General features: G+C 39.0%; 1 protein-coding gene across 1 annotated transcript in view; it reads left to right on the top strand.

Annotated features, from left to right (window-relative positions):
- LOC128688359 (serine/threonine-protein phosphatase 6 regulatory ankyrin repeat subunit C) overlaps positions 1-20,863 on the top strand; it is a 95,595-nt gene extending 74,732 nt beyond the window's left edge. The window contains exons 12-13 of the mRNA XM_053776173.2: positions 2,463-2,642; positions 16,395-20,863. Coding sequence (XP_053632148.1) covers positions 2,463-2,642; positions 16,395-16,545 — 331 coding nt within the window. The 3' untranslated portion in view covers positions 16,546-20,863. The remainder of the gene's footprint in view (positions 1-2,462; positions 2,643-16,394) is intronic.
- The last annotated feature ends 471 nt before the right edge of the window (positions 20,864-21,334 follow it).

The raw sequence follows: 21,334 nt of genomic DNA, 5'->3' as shown, positions 1-21,334 counted from the left end.
CCCACAAAACCTCCTGTACCCCCTTCCTCCAAACTTTTCAAGAATGCCCCCTACCTCACCTTCTTTCCCCTACAGATTTGTACGCTCTCCAAGTCATTCTGCTTTGTTCCATTCTATCTAAATGACCAAACCACCTCAACAACCCATCCTCAGCCCTCTGACTAATACTTTTAGCAACTCCACACCTCCTCATAATTTCCACACTCAGAATTCTTTGCATAATATTTACACCACACATTGCCCTTAGAAACGACATCTCCACTACCTCCAGCCGCCTCCTCACCATAGCATTTCAACCCAAGCTTCACACCCATATAAGTGTTGGTATCACTATACAGTACTTTTGTACATTCTCTTCTTTGTCTCCATGGATAACACTTTTTGTCTCCACAGATACCTCAACTCGCCACTCACTTTTTTGCCTTCATCAATTCTGTGGTTAACCTCATCTTTCATAAACCCATCCCCTGACAAATCAACTCCCAAATATCTGAAAACATTTACTTCTTCCATACTCCCTCTCTCTAATTTTTTTTTTTTTTTTTTTTTTTTTTTTTTTATTATCACACCGGCCGAGTCCCACCAAGGCAGGGTGGCCCGAAAAAGAAAAACTTTCACCATCATTCACTCCATCACTGTCTTGCCAGAAGGGTGCTTTACACTACAGTTTTTAAACTGCAACATTAACACCCCTCCTTCAGAGTGCAGGCACTGTACTTCCCATCTCCAGGACTCAAGTCCGGCCTGCCGGTTTCCCTGAATCCCTTCATAAATGTTACTTTGCTCACACTCCAACAGCACGTCAAGTATTAAAAACCATTTGTCTCCATTCACTCCTATCAAACACGCTCACGCATGCCTGCTGGAAGTCCAAGCCCCTCGCACACAAAACCTCCTTTACCCCCTCCCTCCAACCCTTCTCTAATGTGATATCCAATTTTCCTTTATCTAAATCGTTTGATACCCTCATCACCTTACTATTATCTGTGTTCACTTTCAACTTTCTACCTTTACATACCTTCTGAAACTCATCCACTAACCTTTGCAACTTTTCTTTAGAATCTCCCAAAAGCACAGTATCATCGGCAAAAAGTAACTGTGTCAACTCCCATTTTGTATTTGATTCCCCATAATTTACCCCTCAAACTGTCCAAACGTAGATCTACGTTTGCTCGCGTAGTGTTCCAAACGTAGATCTACGTTTTATTTTACATGCTTTCAAATGTAAAAAAAAAAAAAAATAGATGTACGTTCAGAACACTACGCAAGTGAACATAGATCTACGTTTGGACAGTTTAAGAGTTAATCCCACCCCCTCTCCCCAACTCCCTAGCATTTATTTCTTTTGCAGTTCCATCTATAAATATATTAAACAACCATGGTGACATTACACATCCCTGTCTAAGACCTGCTTTGACTGGGAAGTAATCTCCCTCTCTCCTACACACCCTAACCTGAGCCTCGCTATCCTCATAAAAACTCTCTACAGCATTTAGCAGCTTACTACCTATTCCATACATTTCGTAATTTATGCAGGTAAAGGGGTTACTATCTCCTTGTTTCTGGCATTTTAGTCTCCTGTGACACTCATGGGTTACAGAGGAAGGATTTTTTTTCCACTTCCCCAAGGAGAATAATATAATAATAATAATTAATCTGGGAGTGGAAGGTGGGAGGGGGGTACAAGAGGCCCAGAGTTTTAGGGGCTTGAGCATGTGGTAGGCTTGTGTGAACCTGTTAGATAGGCATGCTAGGAGACAAGTGGTTTTTAATGGATGTGCTGTTGGAGTGTGATTAGGTTAACTTTTGTGAAGAGATTCAGAGAAACCGGTTGACCTGAGTAATGGAGGTGGGCAGTGTCTGAGCTTAGAAGGAAGGGTGATGTTGTAGTCAGAGGATAATCTGATTGTAACGTTAGCAATCCTCGGGAAAGATAGCGGCTGAATTAATGTTAGTGAATGTGTCTTCTTTGGGTCACCCTGCCTTGGTGGGAGATGCCAACATGTTGAAAAATGAAAATGAAAAATAATAATAATAATAATAATAATAATAATGAGAGGTGAAAGTTTATAAATTAAAGGAGATAACTAGGGTAAGGTATAAGCAACTGTTGGGAGAAAGGTGGGCTAGAGAGAGTATATGTAATGTTAAAGAAGTATGGGGTAGATTTAAGAATGCATTGTTAATGTGTGTGTGCAGCAGAAGTTGTGGATATAGGAGGGAGGTTGCTGGAGGGAAGAGGAGCAGTTGGTGGAATGACAAGGTAAAGAGAGTGGTAAGAGAGAAAGACTTAGCATATAAAAGTTTTTTCTTTACAAAGCAGAAGTGATCTAAGAAGGTTGAAGTACTTGTATGGAGAGTAAAAAAGATGTTCAAAGCCTCTTTTAATCCCCTCCCTTCAGCTGTTCTTAGGATGATCCCTATCTATCTTACATTAAAACTGCAAACATATTTTTTCTCAGGTCTAATGTAAATCATCGGACTCCAGCTGGTACCCCCGACTACCTTCATATGACTGCTCTTCGTGGTAATGCACCCTTGGCCACACTGCTAGTATTGGCAGGTTTTAAGCTTTGGCATGCAGACTGGCTAAGTGGTATCTTCACACCAGGCACGCTTCTATCAAGACTTGCTGCTGTTAGGTGATACATTAATAATTTGCATAGCTATTAAGAACTTCATTGTTGAACAGTAACACTGGGATATTAATTATGAAATATTTACGTTTGTGTCTCATTTCATTATAGATAATAAGTTGCCTGTATGAAATATAACTTCAGTTCTGTTCTGTTCTCTTATTGAAAAATGTTGAATGATGGTGAAAGTGTTTCTTTTTTGGGTCACCCTGTCTCAGTGGGAGACAGCCAACGTGTTAAAAGAAAAATTGTGCATAAAATTTAAAGCATGAAAAATAATGCAAACTGCACTGAAATGTCATTATATGAAGGAAGACTTAATACACCTTCATTCCACTTACAAAGCAAATAAAATTTCAGTAGGAAATCCATGGTTATGAATTTGCGTGAAAGATATCCGTCTTTTTTTACTATTGTTTTCCATAAGAAAATAGATTCCACATTACAAGCAACTCATTTGTAAGTTGGAAAACCAGGAACACAACTTGTTCATGAGTTAGCAACCCCCTTTCTTCCGTTATCACAAATAGAAACAGGAGGAGAATAATGAGTGGTAAATGTGTGGATAGATCGCTTAGTCCCAATTTAGAAACATGACTTTGCAAAATCAGTATAATAATTACAAAGGAGTATGAATCAAATGTGCACAATGAAGTGTTTAGCAATATGAATTCCAGACAGGATGAATACTGTGCATACATATTACTACTTTATATGTTTGGTTAGGAAACCCTTTGTGAAAAATTAGTAAAAATTATTTTTAACCCTTTCAGGGTCCACAGGCCCTCTCCGAGACTTGTTCTCAGGGTCCCCCAAATTTCAAAAAAAAAAAAAAAAATTTTTCTTATGAAAAGATAGAGAATCTTTTCCCGATCATAATGACACCAAAAGTATGAAATTTGATGGAAAACTTATGGAATTATGCTCTCGCGAAGTTAGCGGTCTCGACGATGTTTACACATTGGCGATTTTGCCCACTTTGAGCCCTATTTTCGGCCAATTCCCGTGTACTAGTCGACAAAAATCATAGCTATTTTGCTAGAACTCCATTTTTTCTATCGAATGAGTACAAGAAACCACCCATTTACCGATTTCAACTATCCAATACAGTGGTCAGAATTTAGCAATTTTGCCAATCTCACACAAATTTCAAAAGATGCCAATTTCTGAATAGGGTCCAGAATAAACAAGAAAGACATTCCTGGCACTAAAATAACATTTCCTCTGTTCATTAGTCACGTCCCAATGCCCCTCTTACATTCTTTGCTTTTCACTTTGAATTTTTTTCTCACAAAAAAATAGAAGATTTACTGTTATGCACACTACTGCATTTGTGTAGAAATGGTATAAATAATATCAGCACACTTGAAAGAATATTAGACTTGTGCCAGTTAACGTGTATTGGACGCATAGCATGATTTGTTTACTTTTGAACTTTGGTAAAAATCAAACATTTCTTCTACTTTGAGCTCAGTTTCAAGGTACTTTTCATTGTAAAACCAGTCAAAATCATCTCAATTTCTGTAATATGTGATCCACTCTATAAAATGAGACCAGGAAAACTAGAATACAACAATAAATACCATACGAAAATACAGTGCAAAGTCACTGTTTTAATCCAAAAACACGGTCTAAGTTTTTTTTTTCTCATTACGCACTGTGTGCTGCAGGATTTTTTTATACTGCGCACACTGACCACATAGACCCATTCTTTCATATGTAGGCCTACCTGCTTTCTCTCACTAGATTTGAGGGTGCTAGAATTTAGGCGTACTAGTACGTCATGGACACTGGTGCGTAAGCCGTACTAGTACGGCCGAAACCCTGAAAGGGTTAATGTAGTATTTAGTATTTTTTTTTTATAGACATATGGAGGTACCACCTCTATAACTTTACTGGGGACCCCCTCATCCTCAGAGAAGACAATAAACATACCTCAGGAAAAACTCAAAGTTCTCCCTGGAGCTGTTTGAACATTTTCATCTCCTACCACCCCCTATATTTTAATGCTACATGCTAATTTTATTAATAGACAGAATACATTGATAGAAAACACAAACATGAATACATTGGTACAATATATCAAAGGTTATGAATATCCTCCAGCTCCTCCGAAGCCGGACGCGAGCCCAGTATGCAACATGTATTTACCCTCTGGATGGCCACACTGAGGCGCTGGAACATGAAAGTAGCTGCTCTTGGGTCCCTGGTGGTGTCGATGAGTCTGGAACCCAGTTCCTTAAGGAAATGTGTGGCATTTTTGTTTCCTATGATCCCAAGGTCTTTGATCCCACTGGGACAAATTGATACTGTTGGCTTATGTCCCTGTACTTGCTGATCTTGTACTCCTCCCTGTCGCCCGACACTGTGATGGATATAGGTGTCAACCAGTGTGGACACACAGGTATAGTCCCATGCTAAGAGCTTGCCATTCTTCCAAGGGTAGATGGTGATCCCATTGGGGCGGTTTGCTGGGTTGTTGATATTGTTGGCTGCTAGTGATCGGGGCTCCCTCTCGGCTGGGCATCCAGCTGTAGCAAGGGTTCTCTTTATGTCGTTGACCTCATTGTGTCTTGCATGCCAGCCCTTGATTTTGGAACAGTTAAGACCATGTAGACCATATTGGTCGACTTGCGCATCGCCGCAAATACATGTATATTCCATGTGAATTGGGGCAGCAAGGCGCTGAGCCACTGCAATACGGAGGGTTTTTGAGTCGAGGCACGTTCCCATTGCTGAAATGGGAACTGTTTGGAGGAAGTCCCTGGAGTGAGGTACGCTCACAGCTTGGAGACGGGCAGTCTCCCTGTCTGATGTTACAGCCCTGAGCATGTTGGCAAGCACCTTTTCAGTGATGGGGCCATCTCAACTTGACTGTTTGTAGGCCAGTGCTGCACTAGGGTTTGGTGATGGAGCAGCAAGAGTCTCCCATTCAGTGATGGCACTGGCATAGAGTCCTGTATTCCTGCTGAGTCACTGAGGTTGTCTGGAAGCATTTGCCTTATTAACTCGTTTGATGCTATGGAAGAGGATAGGAAAACTGGTAGGGCAGTCTGGGAGGATCTGCATACTCCCAGCCCCCCCCCCAGCCTGACTGAAAGTGAAGCTCGCAATCACTGTCCATCTTTGAGGGAAAGATTCAATACATTCTCTAGCATGGTCTTAAGGAGAGAGTCACATTCCTTGATTTTCAGACTGCTGAAGGCTGGGGAGCATCTCAGAAAGTAGGTAAGTTTTGGGATTGACAGGCACCTGGTGAGTAGGTAGAAGGCATCATGTGTATCGATGTCTTTCATCCTGCCTTCTATTGTCCTGAGGTCTGAGACTATTTTTTTCTAGGATCAGATCGATGGCATTGGATCCAAGAGGAGCACCAAGGAGAATGCTGTTGGCTGGATCAATGGCTCATGCTCCTGGTAAAACAGCACTAATATTCTGGATCATCTGTCGATTGGTAGAAACTATTTCACATTTGGTGGGGTTTAAAGATAGGCCCAGGCTTTCTCCCATGTCTTTAATTTTTCTGATGTCCTCTAGGAGAGATTCTGTAGTGCCAGCCAGGGTACCATCATCCAAGAACCAGATATTGAGCTCACTGGAGAGTGCTTCTGTGACTTCCTTGATGACCCTCACACGAGTCAATTTCATGGTCCTCAAACAGTAGTTTAGAAGTCACACTATAACATGATTCTATGAAGGGATAGAGAGAAGGGAAGAGTCTAGAAACTGCATGGAGAGCAGCATCCCTTCTGACTAAGTTGAAAGCGTTGGCAAAGTCCAATTTGATCAAGGCTTTTTCATCGGACATGTTGTTGATGTATACTCGTGCTGGGTGGGCAGCTGCTTCACAGCCTTGTTGAACACCAAAACCGAGTTGAGTTGGTTTCAACATTGCAACAACCTTTCAACTCACCATTCTTATTACAGCTTTGATGACTAGGCACCGAAGGGTGTTGCCCACTGCAATGGGCCTGATTCCTCCATCCTTTTTCTGGGGGCATACAATGAGGCACCAAAGAAAAGGGGTCTGATGGCCTCTGGGACACTGCCAGCCAGGCACACATTGGAAAATTTAGTGAGTTCAGTCAGCAACCTGTCTGAAACATCTCCAAGTGCTGGATTGAGCATTTGTTTTAAGTGTTGTGGCCTTAAACTGGTAAAACCTCCTGCTGAGCCCTGTGGAAATAACATAGCAGCTAAAAAGAGGGCATATAAATCAGGGGTAGAGAGAAGGAAGGGTAGGGATCATCAGAGGAGGGGAACAGGGAGGTTTGGAGTGCTAGAGGCTTACATCCAACAGGCTTGTATGAGCATGTTAGACAGGAGTGACTGGAAGCAAGTGGTTTTTACGGTTTGATGTGGTATTGGAGTGTGAACGAGAAAGAATTTATAAAGGGATTCAGGGAAACTGGTTAGCCTGGACTCAAGTCCTGGAGATGGGAAGTAGTGCCTGCACTCTTCGGGAACAGTTGTGATGTTGCAGTTGGGAAAGTTATCTGAGCTGTGATGTCAGCACACTTCTAGAAAGACAGTAATTGGTGGAAGATGGCCGATGTGTTAAAAAATAGGAATCCAGGTACAAATAAACAAATAACACACACACTGGTGTGTTGCAGTTTTGAAGATATTGGAGAAAAGTAAATTACAGTGGATGAACTTGAGAGTATCTGTAAGAACAACACACAAATGCAAATAAAATTAATTATATTTAAGAAAAATAGATAGAGAAAAAGTTTGAATATTAGGCTAGAATATTTAGTTTAATAACACACTATATCTAAATTATAACCCCTTCTCCTGTATATATTACTAAATGTAAAAGGAGAAACTTTTGTTTTTCCTTTTGGGCCACCCTGCCTCAGTGGGATACAGCCGGTGTGTTGAAAGAAGAAAAATCTAAATTATTGATTGTTTGGAAGGACAGGCAGAGTGCTTTAGCCTGAAAGGTATAAATTAAAATTCTTTACTTTTTAACTGAAGAGATATTTTAATGGTAGTAATGACACTTTTAACATTAATATATATATACAGGCTGAGGAAGGGTTGTTGAGGTGGTTCGGACATGTAGAGAGAATGGAGTGAAACAGAGTGACTTCAAGAGTGTATCAGTCTGTAGTGGAAGGAAGGCGGGGTAGGGGTCGGCCTAGGAAAGGTTGGAGGGAGGGGATAAAGGAGGTTTTGTGTGCGAGGGGCTTGGACTTCCAGCAGGCATGCGTGAGCGTGTTTGATAGGAGTGAATGGAGACAAATGGTTTTTAATACTTGACGTGCTGTTGGAGTGTGAGCAAAGTAACATTTATGAAGGGGTTCAGGGAAACCGGCAGGCCGGACTTGAGTCCTGGATATGGGAAGTACAGTGCCTGCACTCTGAAGGAGGGGTGTTAATGTTGCAGTTTAAAAACTGTAGTGTAAAGCACCCTTCCGGCAAGACAGTGATGGAGTAAATGATGGTGAAAGTTTTTCTTTTTCGGGCCACCCTGCCTTGGTGGGAATCGGCCAGTGTGATAATAAAATAAATAAAATATATATACAGGTACATCAATTTTCTGTACCCTTGGTTCTTAGGCCTTGCTGAAATATTACCACCTATACCACTATACGTACTCTCATACATTCCCTTCTTTGCTTCCATGGATAACGTTCTTTGTCTCCACAGATACCTCAGTGCAGCACCCACCCTTTTTCCTTCATCACCTCTATGGTTTACCTCATCCTTCATAAACCTATCCACTGACAAGTCTACTCCCAAATATCTGAACACATTCACTTCTTCCATACTCCATCCCTTCAATGTGATATCCAGTTTTTTTTTACTTGTTTAATACTCTCATCTCCTTTTATCTATGATAAATTAGACACATGTGCAACTCTTGGGTACCTTTATTGAGGAAACGTTTCGCCACACAGTGGCTTCATCAGTCCATACAGAGGAGAATCTTGAAGAACAGGAGGAGAATGAGGTAATCAGTCCCTCAACCTTGAGTTGATGTGGTCAGTCCATCAATCTTGATTACCTCATTCTCCTCCTGTTCTTCAAGATTCTCCTCTGTATGGACTGATGAAGCCACTGTGTGGCGAAACGTTTCCTCAATAAAGATACCCAAGAGTTGCACATGTCTAATTTATCAACACGTCGGTTCTCTGAACCATTCATCTACAATCTCTTATCTATGTTCACTTTCAGCTGTCTTCCTTTACACACCCTCATATATAGCCAATTAATAAATGGGGAAATGCAGTTTCCCATGCCTGACTGCAGTGGGAAGAAGATGGCCAGGAAATTGATCCAAAAAGAGAGAATGTAAAGGGGGCAAGTTAAAAGACATTGTCAAAGTTCAGATGTGGAAATTGAAGGGTTGGCAGTTAAATGAATTAATCTTACCAGAATCAGTGATTATTCTGCATGTATGAGGATTGTGAAGGTCACAAGCATACAAAAATAATGCAGTGAAGGCAATGGACATCACATTAGTCTTGCAAAAAAAAAAAAAGAAGTGTTTGCTTCTGTCTACAAGCTCTTGATTAGGGTAAATTGAAAGGTCCCATGCATAAAAGTAATCCTTGATGAATGACATCAATTTTTTTAAGAGTTGCTTGGGAAGCTGAGGAATATACTTAGTTCCAGTAGTCAAGATTGGACAGAATTAGGGCTGAATGAAATACTAAGAAAGATTTGCCTCTCAACTTTCCAATTAAAATGGACTAAAACTTTTAAAACCCCCTCCTAGGATTGAACCTGATTGTCTCCCAGGCTTTGTAGGATCCCTACAGATTTAGCACTTCTCCCTTAAATGAAATAAAATATTAGGTTGGTTCAGCTGAGCAAGACCAGTGGCTCTTAGATAATGTGGGACTGCCATGATCAATTGAAACCATGTACATATCTCACTCACAGACACCTCATTGTAAAATGCCTGGCACTGCTCTACAAAAATTTTCAAGTTGCTTGTCAGTTCACCATATTTTAACCCTTTCAGGGTTTCCAACATACTAGTACGTCTTACGCACCAGGGTTATTGACGTACTAGTATACGTGAATTCTAGCGCCTTCAAATCTAGTGAGAGAAAGCTGGTAGGCCTAGATATGAAAGAATGGGTCTATGTGGTCAGTGTGCACAGTATAAAAAAAATCCTGCAGCACACAGTGCATAATGAGAAAAAACTTGACAGTGTTTTTGGTTTAAAACTGCGACTTTGCAGCGTATTTTCATATGGAATTTATGGTTGTATTCTAGTTTTCCTGGTCTCATTTTATAGAATGGAAGACATACTCCAGAAATTGAGATGATTTTGATTGGTTTCACAATGAAAAGTACAGTGGTCCCTCAATAACCGTCCGGCCTGAAAGTCGTCCGTTTCGGAAATAGTCCTGTTTTTTCGTTAAAATATTGGCTTGCAAATGGCCCGGTAACTTGCTAATAGTCCTTCGTCCCGGACGTGTACTCACGCTCTGAGCCGCCTCGGCCTTTCCTTCCCAGCCAGTGTGCCATTGTTTACCAGTGAGCGATGGTTGCCTCACGTGCTCCAGCGAAATATTTCATAATATTCCATTTATTTTAGTGCTTGCAAGTTATTTAAGTGCTAAATAAGCTACCATGGCTCCAAAGAAAGCTGCTAGTGCCAAGCCTTTGGTAAAGAAGGTGAGAAATACGATTGAATTTAAGAAAAACATCATTGAACAATATGATAGTGGCGTACGTATGGGCGAACTGGCCAGGATGTATAACAAATCCCGTACAACCATATCTTCCATCATAGCCAAGAAAAAGGAAATCAAGGACACTGTTGTTGCAAAGAGGGTAAATATGCTAACAAAAATGAGATCACCAGTACTCGAAGATGTTGAGAAGTTATTATTGGTGTGGATAAATGAGAAACAATTAGCAGGAGATAGTCTTATGACGTCGCTTATTTGTGAAAAGGCTAGGCAGTTGCATGACGATTTGGTAAAACAATTGCCTGCAACTAGTGGTGATGTGAGTGAATTTAAGGCCAGCAAAGGCTGGTTTGATAGATTTAAGAAGCGTACTGGCATACACAGTGTGGTAAGGCATGGTGAGGCTGCCAGTTCGGACCACAAGGCGGCTGAAAAATATGTGCATGAATTCAAGGAGTACATAAACAGTGAAGGACTGAAACCTGAACAAGTGTTCAATTGTGATGAAACAGGCCTCTTTTGGAAGAAAATGCCAAAGAAAAGGCGCTGCCAGGACACAAGCCTATGTAAGACAGGCTGACGCTAATGTTCTGTGCTATTGCTAATGGGGATTTCAAAGTGAAGCCGTTACTAGTGTACCATTCTGAAAATCCCAGAGTGTTCAAGAAAAACAATGTTATGAAGAGTAAATTGTGTGTGTTTTGGAGATCTAATAGTAAGGCATGGGTCACAAGGGACATTTTCGTAGAGTGGTTCAATGAAGTGTTTGGCCCTAGTGTGAAGAATTACCTCCTGGAAAAGAAATTGGATCTCAAGTGCCTCCTAGTAATGGACAATGCACCTGCTCATCCTCCAAACTTGGATGACCTAATTCTGAAGGAGTTTGGGTTCATCACAGTAAAGTTCTTGTCCCTGAATACCACTCCTCTCCTCCAGCCCACGGACCAGCAGGTCATTGCAAACTTTAAAAAACTCTACACCAAAACATTGTTTGAAAGGTGCTTGAATGTGACCTCAGACACTCGCTTGACCCTACGAGATTTTTGGAAAGAACACTTCAGTATTCTCCATTGCGTAAGCCTTATAGGTAAGGCTTGGGAGGGAGTGACTACCGGGACTTTGAACTCTGCTTGGAGAAAATTGTGGCCAGATTGTGTCCACAAGAGGGATTTTGAAGGGTTTGGGGCTGACCCTGATGATCCTATGTCGGTTGTTAAATCCATTGTGGCACTGGGGAGTTCCATGGGGTTGGATGTGAGTTTGGAGGATGTGGAAGAGTTGGTGGAGGACCACAACGAAGAGCTAACCACTGAGGAGCTGCAAGAGCTTCAGCAGGAAGAGCAGCAGATCGCAGCTCAGAATCTTGCTGCAGAGGAGGAGGAAGAGAGATGGAGGAAGGTGCCTTCTTCAGAAATTAAGATTTTTGAAATGTGGGGTAGGATGGAAAGATTTATGGAGAAACATCACCCAGAGAAGGATGTTGCAAGCCATATCGGCAACTTGTACAGTGACAAAGTCTTGGCCCATTTTAGGGAAGTTTTAAAGAGACGCCAGAAACAGAGCTCTCTGGACAGTTTTTTTGCGAGACAGGACTCCAGTGACTCTCAAGGTAGTCCTAGTGGCATTAAGAAACAGAGAAGAGAAGTAACCCCAGAAAAGCAATTGGTACCTGAGGTGTTGATGGAAGAGGATTCCCCTTCCATCAAATTGGGCAAAATCGCCGATGTGTAAACATCATCGAGACTGCGAACTTCGTGATAGCATAATTCCGTAAGTTTTCCATCAAATTTCATACTTTTGCTGTCATTATGATCAGGAAAAGATTCTCTATCATTTCGTAAGAAAAAATAATTTTTTTTTCCGAAAAATTTTCGATCTTGAAAACAAGTTTAGGAGAGGGCCTCTCGACCCTGAATGGGTTAATAGATGGTCCTGTTTATCATTGGCATGCTGAATTCACTTCCTATGTTTCTGATTCTTAATGGAAACTGACTTGCTGTACCCACTTTTATTTTATTTTATCCCTACCCCCAATAACCCTTGGACACTCCTGCTCCTCACTCCTTCCTAACCCCCACATATTCATCCTTAAGCACATCCCTCCCTGCAGCACTATATGATCCTTTCAGGTTTAGTGCTTAGATTATATTATCAACAATTGAAGAGAAGGCCTAGAAATCTGACTGTAGCACATACCAAGATGGGGAGCTAAACAGGTAGGAGGTTTGCACGCAACATTGTACACAGGGTGAGTGTCTGGCATGGTGGTGGTCAAGTACATGCTAGTGATGCTGTGTTTACCTAATGTGATACTTCTTTTAAAGCCTTGCCCATCGTTCTTGGGGTGCTGATAGACAACCCCTTTGTTGTCTTCATTCTGTCCTATCTTATTTAAATTGGACTATGGCAACCAGCTGTATCCGGGCAAACCTAGAGGATGTTCTGGGAATCAATGCCCCCATGACCCATTACTCCCAGTGGATCAGGACCTTATCAACTAGGCTGTTACTGTTGGCCGCATGCACTCCAACATGCGAATCACAGCCTGGCTGATTGGGCACTGGCTTTAGGTGTCTATTAAGTTCTCTCTTGAAGACAGTTAGGGGTCTTATTGGTAATTCTTCTTATGTATGACGGGAGGCTGTTAAACAGTTCTGGGCTCCAGACACTTGTTGTTTTCTTTTAGCGGTCTCATGGCACCCATGCTTTTCATTGGTGGCACATCACACCTTCTGCTGAGTCTCTCTGATTTCTGAGTGTAGATTTGGGACCAGTCCCACTAGGATTTTTCAGGTGTAGATTATGATGTGTCTTTCTCCTCTGGATTCCAGGGAGTACAGGTCAAGGGACTTCAAACATTCTCAGTACATTATCTAGATCTGCAATTTCACCTGCCTTGAATGGGGCTGTTAGTGTACAGCAGTGTTCTAGCCTAGAGAGAATAAGTGACTTAAAGAGGATCATCATTGGCATGCCATGTCATCCCTTGTTAAAAAGTTTTGTTATCCATCCTGTCATTTTCCTTGCAGATATGATAATGACACTGTTGTGCTCCTTGAAGGTGAGATCCTTTGACATAGTCACTCTCAAACCCTTCACATTAGTTAGTTACTCTCAAGCCTTTCACATTAGTTTTTCGCTCTGTTCTGTAGTTAGAACTTGTTGTACGTATATTCTGTGCATTATTTCTTCAGGTTTTCCATACAACAGTAACTGAGATTTGCCCTAATTGAACATCATATTGCTTTCTGTGGCCCATTGGAAAACTTGGTTTATATTCGCTTGGAGATTTACTGTGTCCTCAGTAGATGACACATTCATGCAGATTCTGTTATCATCTGCAAAGGAAGACACATCACTGTCTGTCAAATATGAGGATGAGGAAGAAGCTGGGGTGAATCTTGTACCTTGTGGAACAGAGCTCTTCACTTAACTTTTTGTTTTTTAGTTAAAAAGTTAAAGATCCATCTGCCCACTTTTCTAGTTACTAATTTAGAACACATTTTGTGTGCTATTACACCATGATTTGCAAAGTCTGTGTACATGTATACTACAGCTACATTCTGATTGACCTCCTGTGCATCCAAGATCATGTCATAGTGGTCCAGTAGTTGTGAGAGGCAGGAGCGACCTGCTCTAAACCTGTGTTGCCCTGGGTTATGCAGTTGTTGGGAGTCCAAGTGGTTGAGTCATGCTTCTTAGAACCCTTTCAAATATTTTTATAATGTGGAATGCTAGTGCTGTTGATCTGTAAGTCTTTGTTATTGCTTCGCTGCCACCTTTATGGAGTGGGCTACATCCATTGTTTTTAGCAACTGGAGGATGACCTCTGTGTCCAGGCTCCCTCTCCATAGCAAAAGGGGTTTCTTGCAGTTCTTGATGAACCTGGCATTCCACAAGTCTGGGCTTGTGGCAGGGTGCATGGGCATGTTATATCAGAAGTTTGGCATATATTGACAAGGTTTTGAGACTCGTTCATGAAAAATTCACACTTGTTGTTGATCTTTATTTAGTTTGTTTAATGGCTCACTGAACACAATCATACTGAGACTTAGTATCTCACTCATTTTTTTGCTGTCCTCCATGTAAGTCCCATCTTGTTTGAGCAAGGGCCTGATACTGGATGTGATTTTTACCTAGTCTTCCACTATTAGACTTTATTTCTTTCATCATCAAGGGTTACATTTGTGTCTAGGTGCTTTTAATTCCTCCTCATTTGAGAGCCTGTATATGGAGGCGAATGTTCCATCTCTGCAAGATTGATATGATGTTCATTATCTCCATGACCTTTACAATGATGGTAATGGATGTTAATAGAATTTCACTTTTTGATAGCTACCCCTATTTACTACTACCGTTTCCTCTTCATATTCATAAACTCTATTGGCTTCCCTTAATTTGCCTCCTTTCTGTCCATTCAGCACCCTTTCTTTTCCCTTGGGAAGTTCCAATGATTTGTGTCTGTTCTTCCCTGCTTCCATGTATGAAAGCTTAGTTACCTACTAAAGCTTCACACTCACTCTTTCTTAACAACTTCCATTCTCAGTCTCATGCCATTGCAGTGTACACTGTTGTTCTAAGTCCTCTGAAGGTGTCAGGTATGCAGCAGTTTTTCTGGACAGAATTATATGAGGTCATTTACTAGATTCGTCAAGTATTTGAACAGCTGAGTTGTAAGCAATTCTCATGGCATCTTATATATTGCATCAATGCCTGCCTTTGTCATTTCTAGTAGTTTGACTCCCACAGCATGTTACAGGCTATCCAGAAATTTGATTCCCCTCATACCATTGTCTTGCATATACAACTTTAGTTATGCCACATTTCTAGTAAACGTGAAGATGTCGTTTACAACTGGGCCCCTGGACATGATGTTCTGGGTAACGAAGAGGCAGACTGCCACTTGGTCAGGAGTTCTTAATTTTTTACATGGGGCATTTCTTTCTCTGAGCATTTTTGGGCAAATTAGGTCAAATTTTTATCCCAGGATGTGATCCACACCAGTTGACTAACACCCAGGTACCTATTTTACTGCCTGGTGTTTCCACCCATGCCAGAAATCAAACTCAGACCCTCAGCGGAAACACTGGCCGTGTTTCCTTACACCTGTTGTCCCTGTTCACCCATCAGTAAAATGGGTACCTGGGTATTAGTTGACTGGTGTGGGTTGCATCCTGGGACAAAAATTTACCAAATTTGCCCGAAATGCTGTGCATAACGGGGCTTTCTGTATATTAGCATGTCATTGATATCAGCTAGGTCTGTGTACCTTGTTCATGTACTTGTAGAAATAATGGTATTATTATTATTGTATTAATGGTACATATTAATTTGTAAGGCTTGTAAATAAATTTTTATTTAATTTTAATTTAAATATGCAATCTTTGATAGCCTTACATGTCATTCTTTTTCTTAGGCAATTTTAATTCATTTGCTCTCAGAAAAGTTAGTTTCAGATCAAGCATATTGCAGTGCACACACCCTACCCTGCAGCACTGTATGACCCTGGTGGGTTTAGTGCTTAGGTTTGTTGATGATGATAATAATCTGGGAAAGGCTAGAGTCTTTCTTACCCCTTTTTTCCAAATAGACACAAGCTGCAGTATGGTGGAGTACGCGTGGAAAGGCTGGACATTATTACCTTTACCTTTGATATACCTTTGATGAGTTTCAAAAGTTTCACTACTCTTGTTGCTGACCCTTGTGGGTTTAGCTCTTAGTTAATAATTATAATAATAATTAATAATGGACATTGTTGTACACAAGAAGTGTGTTTTTATTATAAGATTTGTCAGGAAAGAGGTCTAATGATTGTAAAAGAATATAACTAGAGACAGAATATCCAACTGTATCACATGGTTTAGGTTCTTGAAGACAAATGAATGCAAGGGAAAACCAACACAGGATTTGCATCGAAAATATTCTCACTCTGAAGTATCCTCGTCTTCTAATATTCCATTGTTAGCAGAAAGTTGACATAATACACAACAGGGATGTCTTTCTTACTATAATTTCTCTAAGCAATTTTTGTCTTCATGTCTGTATCACTTCATGATAACATATGGTGTTAAAGAGTAAACCACCATTCTTTAAATTCTGCAGGTCACAGCCCCTCACACTTGCTGATTTATGCAGAGTTGATATACGGTGTCGGCTTGGTGAGAGGATCCAAGCAAGCCTTGAAGTCTCTTCTCTACCTCCAAGAGTAGTAAGATTTCTTATGTTAGAAGATGTAGCAGAGGTGGATCTCTGACAGCCACTACAATTTTAGGAACATGAAATTTTAGTAATATTTGAGTATATTGAAGGTAAGGTATAATTATGTGATGTGTAAGTGTCAGACATTAATGTAAAGATTGTGTTAACTTGTCCTTTCATATTTTCTTATTTCTCCCTTTACTTTTTTGAGAGAAACCAACAGTTAAACTAGTATTACTTGACCACTCATTAGAGCTAGTGGTTATACTGTACCTTGTGTTTTATTTATACTGATCACTTGCCTTACTTCTGCTGTATTAGTTTTACTTAGTAATACAGATTATTTTGCTAGCAAGTTTGGGACAAAGGTAAAGCCCAGTCTTGGGTAGGCTTTCTAATATTTAATGTTCCTAAGATATAAAAGGTGCTTTTGGATTTAGTAAGATTTGTTTGGATACAAACCAATGATTAAATGAAGAATCTCAAATTTTATTTTTCATCTGAATTTACTCTATGGGTTACATATCTTTTCTTAACTTTCATTGTCTTTTTTGGTGAAGCCAGTGAAGAAATCTAGTTTTTCCAGTTATATTTTAATCATAATAATTCAAAATATTTGAGTAATTGTTTAATGCTTTACTAACAAATAGTCATTTATTGTAGTCCCTTGATATTTGTTACTTACTCTCTATAATTTTTAGCATTCCAATTTTTGCTCTTGTAACACAAAAGTTACATACACTGTCTGCAGAATTATAATCTACGTTTATTTACAAGTAATAACATTATTTTTAACCCTTTCAGGGTCCGTCCCGTAGATCTACGGCTTTACGTTCAGGGTCCAAACCATAGATCTACGTCATGAGCTCAGCTCACTCTGATAAACTGTGAGTGGTACATTTGGGCCTAGATATGAGAGAATACATCTATGTAGTATGTGTGCACCACATAAAACAAATCCTGCAGCACATTGTGTATAATGAGAGAAAAAAAACTGAGACCATGATTTTCGATTAAAACAGTGACTTTGCAATGTTTTTTCGTACGTTTTTTATAGTTGTATTTGCGATTTCTTGGTCTCATTTGATAGAATGGAAGGCATATTACAGAAATAGAGATGATTTTGATTGGTTTTAGCACTGGAAATGGCTTGAAACTGAGCTCAAAGTAGCAGAAATGTTAAATTTTTGCCGATATTCAAGAGTAAACAAACGACCTCACACGTCTAATACACACCAGCTGGTGGGTCTAATATGCATTCACAAATATGGTGATGATATTTATACAATTATTACAGTATTGCATAACAGTAAATCTTCTATTTTTTGGTGTGAATAAAAATTCATTATGTGAATAAAAAATCAAAATGAAATTTATTTGTAAAGCCTCAAAACATAACTAATGAGCAGAGGAAATGTTAGTTTAGTTCCAGGAATACCTACATTGTTTATTCTGGACCCTATTTTGAAATTGGAATATTTTGAACTTTGTGTTAAATTGGCCAAATTAACAATTTCCGATCACTTTAATTTGTAGTTGAAACAGTTGACTTGGCGAATTCTTGTGCTCAATCGATAGAATAGAAGTAATACTAGTGAAATAGCTAAGAATTTGGTCGACTGGAATAATATAATTGGCCTAAAATGGGAGTCAAAGTCGGCAAAATCGCCGATTTGTAAATATCACTGACACATCAAAATTCGCGAGAGCATAATTTCGTCAATTTTCCATCAAATTTTGTACTTTTTGTTTTATTACCTTCACAAAAAGATTCTCTACCATTTCATAAGAAAAAATAACATTTTTTTTTTTTTAAATTCTTGGACACTGGGGCACCACTTCAGATTTGGGCCTTGGACCCTGAAAGGGTTAAATATGCCCAGTTAACCCTTTCAGGGTCCAGAGGCCAAATTTCAAAGTGCTCACCAGGGTCCAAGAATTTTCCCCAAAAATTTTTTATTTTTTCTTATGAAAAGGTAGAGAATTTTTTTCTGAAGGTAATAAAACAAAAAGTACGAAATTTGATGGAAAATTGACGAAATTATGCTCTCACGAATTTTGACGTGTCAGCGATATTTATGCATCGGCGATTTTGCCGACTTTGACTCCCATTTTAGGCCAATTACATTATTCCAGTCGACCAAATTCTTAGCTATTTCACTAGTATTACTTCTATTCTATCGATTGAGCACAAGAAATCACCAAGTCAACTGTTTCAACTACAAAATAAAGTGATCTGAAATTGGTAATTTGGCCAATTTAACATAAAGTTCAAAATATTCCAATTTCAAAATAGGGTCCAGAATAAACAATGTAGGTATTCCTGGCACTAAACTAACATTTCCTCTGTTCATTAGTTACGTTTTGAGGCTTTACAAATAAATTCTGTTTTGATTTTTTATTCACATAATGAATTTTTATTCATACCAAAAAATAGATTTACTGTTACGCAATATTGTAATAATTGTATAAATATCATCACCACATTTGTGAATGTATATTAAACCCACCAGCTGGTGTGTATTAGATGTGTGAGGTCGTTTGTTTACTCTTGAGCTCAGTTTCAAGCCATTTCCAGTACTAAAACCAATCAAAATCATCTCTATTTCTGTAATATGTCTTCCATTCTATCAAATGAGACCAAGAAATCGCAAATACAACTATAAAAAATATACAAAAAAAAACACTGCAAAGTCGCTGTTTTAATCGAAAATCATGGTCTCGGTTTTTTTTCTCTCATTATACACTGTGTGCTGCAGGATTTGTTTTATGTGCTGCACACATACCACATAGATGTATTCTCTTATATCTAGGCCCAGATTTACCACTCACTGCTTATCAGAGTGAGCTGAGCTCATGGCGTAGATCTACAGTTTGGACCCTGAACGTAAAGCCGTAGATCTACAGCACGGACCCTGAAAGGGTTAATAGACAGTGATTTATGGAGATATTCTTTGGCAATTCCTGCACCTCTAATTTGGGCAGTTTTTAGCAACATATTGTTCATGTTACCATAATCATATCAAATATGTACTACAGTGTTCTCAAAGAATTGTACTCTGCAGAAAAATTTTTCATTTGAATGTTAGACCAGATTATTCGATTACAAATTCCCTCTGCTAATGAATAAAGCTAGTCTCATGACCTCACTTGCTTATGTGCAAAATTTAAAATACAGTATATAGTATTTTCAAATTGCTGAATCATTTCCTTTGAAAAATGTAGATCATTACACACTATTTTAATGCAGTATTCAAAATATATAGTTTTCTTTCCCTCCTCTCCTCCCCCCCTCTTTTTTATTATTTCATTTGTAATCAGCACTGAATTAGGTGGGCAGCTTTCTAGGGCACAATGGATATGCTGTCTGCTTAATATGGCACCTGCTTTATGTAGCTCTAGATTATTGTGTCATTAGTAAATGGCCGGGCCAGGAAATCTGAAAATAACATGAACTGTAAATTTTTATATACTGTATGTACATGGGTAGAATTTGCTGTAGTATTTGTGTGTATGCTTACACATTCAGCATAATTTCTTACCCTGAGGAATACTTTTTATAATAGAGCATTTTAACGTAAACTCTGCACGGGAAACTTAGCCTTGTACCAGGGACCACTATCATTTTTGCCTGGAAACATAACAGACTAGGGAGATTTATATATTTTTATAGCGATGTAGAAGTAAATATAAACATGGAGCTGTAATGTTTTAATGATCAATAATGTTTTTACTCTGTTATTTAAAATCTCTCTCTACATTTAAAGGAAAGTTGATTTTTTTTAAAACTACTTATGAAGAAAAAATTAAGAAAGTGCCTAGGAATATATGAAGTAAATCAGAGTTGGCACATCTCTGTTGTACACTGAATGAAAGTTCATGTATTGATGATATTAGTCCATCCTTAAGTTCTGTTAGTTTTTTCTGTTTACTTAATATATATACAATGATCTATTGCACAGTGGCCACAATCTTGTGTATTAGTCATCTTAGTAATTGAGAGGGATGATCTTCCTGTCTGTTATATATTGTTATACCAAGTCTTGGACAAGTGTCTTCCCAGGAAGCTCAATTATTTGAATGTATGTTTGCAGGTGTACATACCTATTTGTATATGCAACAAATGGGTAACTCAAGAACTAAATCTACCATAGAATTTTATAAACTAGTAGTAAATTGTTAAGTCTGGAATATTTATAAAAAGTTATATAATCTTGCAAAATATGGTATAAAGTGAAAATTTCACTTGAAACCACTATATAATTTATAGGTAACTAAGCTGTATATAGTACAATGCTTTACCATGCTTACAGTGTAATATATTGTGTTTAATAGTAGTTATTGTGAAAATTAAAAAAAAAAATATTAATGAACTGGGGCTTATTTAATACCTCTGCTTGAAAATTTTTGCAGCTCATGATAGGGCTATAAAATTCCTAGAAGTGGCACTCCTGGCAAGTCCTACAGATAACCAACATGATGTGTGTGTGTTTGCTATTTCTTGTTTTTCATTTTAAATCCCTTCAAACTTCTTTGTCTTGTATTTTTCTCTTCATATTATTACACAGTTATGTAGACCCCATGACTAGGACTACTGTTGGGTATCATTGAACCCAGTGTAAAATTTGTTTGTGAAAACTTTCATAAAATGTGTGTGTACATTAGTTGTATGTTTTCATGAAACACTGGTGTATATTTTGAATTACAGATAGTGGAAAATATTGCATTCATATGTCAAGCACTTATAGGCGAGTACTAATTTTTGACATATATTTGCACTTACCTGAGATAACCTTTTTTGTGCAAACAAGTCTGTTTATTTCGTCTACTGACTCAAACTTTTA

The sequence above is a fragment of the Cherax quadricarinatus genome, chromosome 19, assembly GCF_038502225.1.
Source record: "Cherax quadricarinatus isolate ZL_2023a chromosome 19, ASM3850222v1, whole genome shotgun sequence".
NCBI lineage: Eukaryota > Metazoa > Arthropoda > Malacostraca > Decapoda > Parastacidae > Cherax > Cherax quadricarinatus.
This window is presented reverse-complemented; position numbering and strand designations above follow the sequence as displayed.